At 47.7% G+C, this 3,196-nt stretch overlaps 1 protein-coding gene across 1 annotated transcript; it reads left to right on the top strand.

The window, feature by feature from the left end:
* Window positions 1–502: 502 nt before the first annotated feature.
* LOC140321384 (hydrocephalus-inducing protein-like) lies at window positions 503–3,067 on the top strand (the record flags this gene model as incomplete). The annotated part of the gene is made up of 5 exons (XM_072398165.1): window positions 503–664; window positions 1,621–1,791; window positions 2,142–2,315; window positions 2,486–2,688; window positions 2,933–3,067. Coding segments are annotated over 5 exons (845 nt in total), but the record flags the coding sequence as incomplete, so codon positions are not given.
* Between the last annotated feature and the right edge of the window lie 129 nt (window positions 3,068–3,196).

Below are 3,196 nucleotides of genomic sequence, written 5' to 3'. Positions count from 1 at the left end.
CATAGCAATGGGTCCAATACATGGTAAGAGGGCAAAACATGATAATGGGTCCAATACATACATAGCAATGGGTCCAATACATGGTAAGAGGGCAATACATGATAATAAATCAGAAACATAACAAGATTGGTGTATAAATGTGAAATCTAATATTGGCCATTCCCACACATTTACATCACCGGCCTAATCTTAAAGCAGAATCCTACCTGTCTAATCTGTTCTATCTGTAAGAGAGGTCAGGAGGTGTCAGTATCATCTACCCATAAATCTGTGCAAACATTTACCGATCTGACAGATCCGCCTGCGACTGGCCTCTATGAGCTCAGGGATGATGACTTTCTGTGCAGTCATTTGACTAATTTTCAGGTGTTGTGCTGCTGTCACACAGGTAGCACCCCTCTTGTCAGATATTTAATAATGTCTGTTGGTATATTTCTCTCCTGTGTTTCCTGGTATTGCCCTGTTTTTTTTTTTTTATACACATTTCATGTTCTGATTTCAGGAGCCACAGAAGAGACAGAGGACAAGCAGACATTGGACACAAGTGACCTTTCAGTACCCCAGCGTGTCCCCTCTACCACTAGCTATGGGGAGAGCCGCTCCTCCCATGCTGAAGCCCAAGCTGAGGATGCTGAGGAGGATTCTGAGAAGAAGGCAGCACCAAGTGAGCAGGGTCAGGGTGTCAGGGGGCTCAGATAGGGAAGGTAAAGGAAGGGACGGACCTCAGGTGAGCAAAATCTGGCTGTCAGGGGGTCCAGATGAGCAGGGGATAGGAAGGGACGGACCTCAGGTGAGCAGGAGATAGGAAAGAATGGACCTCAGGTGAGCAGGGTCATGGTGGCAGGGGGCTCAGTTGAGAAAGAGATAGGAAGGGTAGGACCTCAGGTGAGCAGGGTCAGGGTGGTAGGGAGCTTACATGAGGAAGAGATAGGAAGGGAAGGACCTCAGATGAGCAGGGTCAGAGTGGCAGGGGGCCCAGATGAGGGAGGGATAGGAAAGGAAGGACCTCAGGTGAGTAGAATCAGGGTGGCAGGAGGTTTAGATAAGGAGGGAATTGGAAGGGATGGACCTCAGGTGAGCAAGAGACAGAATGTGAAACAATGTAGGTGAGCTACAGAAAGGAAAGGAGGGTCCACAGATTAGCAGGGGACAGGACGGAGGAGATTTAGTTGAGCTGGAGCAGTGTAGCGAGGGGTTTCAGGTGATCAGAAGACAAGGAAGGGGCTCAGGTGAACCAGAGCAGTATAGGGATGGGTCTCAGGTGGTCAGAAGACAAGGAAGAAAGGGGGCTCGGGTAAACCTGAGCTTTATAAGGAGGGGTCTCACAATTTTTAGAAAACAGGAGGGGTCTGCTAGCTCAGCAGAGGTGGGAATTGTATAAAAAAATAACTCAGGTGAGAGGTTACTGGTGGGACATTGGCCTCAGGTGATTAGGAGCTATAAAAGGAGGGTCCTCAGGACTGTGATAAGTGATGTTATGTCATACATGATATGTGCTTGTTAGTAGTGGTTCCGTGCAATAATTAGTAGTGTTGAACACTGATGTTTTCACAACCTCTTTACTCTACAGGTGGGAATGTAGAAGCCTGGACTCACTTTGATGAATTTGTTCTGTTTCAGGTAATAATGTTTCTGGTACAGATGGCACCAGGAAAGCTGTTGGAGAGTTGGAGCTCAATCCCGTGTCCCAGGCTGTGGCCCGTTATATGGGTATTGACACCAGCAGTGAGGGACAGGCAGCAAGGAATCGCCGAGGTATCGCCATCATTGTACATGGAGCACCACTTACTGGTAAGTGTCCAATCACTTCCTGTGCAGACTGGGGGCTGGATAATATAACTGAATGATAAGGGCCACCAGTACTGGTCCTCTAGCAAGATTCATCTCTGTATTCCCACCACCGCCATGTGTCACAACCAAATAATGGATATAATGTTTGGAACCGTCTTAGGGCAGCACCAAGTGTCACACTGGAACATCAGCTGTCAGGTTGGTTGGGTTGTCTTAAGCTTTATAGGGAAACTCACAGTAATTTCAGATCACATTGTGACTGTACATCGTGTTTACCAGCTTTTCTCATTTCTTGTGGAGTGGCATGTAGGGTGAATTTAGCTAATATATGAAGTCTTTATTCTTTGCAGGAAAAACCTCCACCGCATTGGCATTGGCCCAGCACTACAGCGTGGCCTGTCTGTCCATTGACTCTGTGGTCCTGGAAGCGATCTCTAATGGGAACAGCCGGGCAAGCCTGAGGGCCAGAGAATTGTGTGCCAAGGCAGCTATTAATCAGTCTCTGCGAGAAGCTGAGGAGGCAGGTAAGTCGGTAATATCTGTCTGGGCCAATAGCGGAGGGCCTCATTTACCAATCTAGCAGAAATAAGAACTGCATGTGGTCACAGCTTCCAATCAGATTCTCTTAGATTTTCTAATAGAAGAAACATATCTGCAGAATTTTATATTCAACTCATCACAATCTGTCTCTCAGCCTCCCAGGCAGTGGACATTCCCAGTGGGCATCCAGCTCTCAGCATAGAGGCCGTGGCTAAACACACCGCAGAGGGAGGCCAAGGAGCAGAAGTTAGAGTCGCACCACAATCTGTTGTCTCACGTGCAAATCAGGCCAGTCTCCAGACAGGAAAGGGTAAAGCAGAAAAGCATCAGCACCCAACTGACCTGCCAATGTCACTGGTAAGTCGCCACCTCTTACCTGTTATAACCATTATCAGTATAAGAAGACTTCTCAGAGTCTCCTGTTTGGTTCAGTGTTCAGTTCAGAAGAATTGTGTGAAACATCCAGTGGTTGGAGCTTTTGCTTACATTACCCAGATGCCCCTGGACATGGTTATTGCCATGAGTCACCAAAGGAGCAATGCCTGAAAAAATCTCTTATTCAGTAAATCTTCCAATAAAAATAAATATTGTTTTATCACAGGCTGGGAGCTCACCGCTTCCTGGACCGTCACAGAGACGACTCAGTGTGAGCGCAAGTGTGGCAGGAGAACAGGGACTAATGAGCTGTGTGCTACCCGATGACCTCCTGATAGAGATCCTGAGTGACCGACTCCAGGTATGAATTATTGGGACACAGACAGACTGACCACGGGGTGACAGGTACAAAGTGACTGCTGGGTGATAGATCGAGACTGACCACTGGGTGACAGGTACAAAGTGACTGCTGGGTGACAGATCGAGACTG

Source organism: Pyxicephalus adspersus, unplaced genomic scaffold (assembly GCF_032062135.1).
Source record: "Pyxicephalus adspersus unplaced genomic scaffold, UCB_Pads_2.0 Sca3131, whole genome shotgun sequence".
NCBI classification, from domain to species: domain Eukaryota; kingdom Metazoa; phylum Chordata; class Amphibia; order Anura; family Pyxicephalidae; genus Pyxicephalus; species Pyxicephalus adspersus.
Note: the sequence above shows the minus strand (reverse complement) of the source record. Positions and strands in the feature narration are given on the sequence as shown.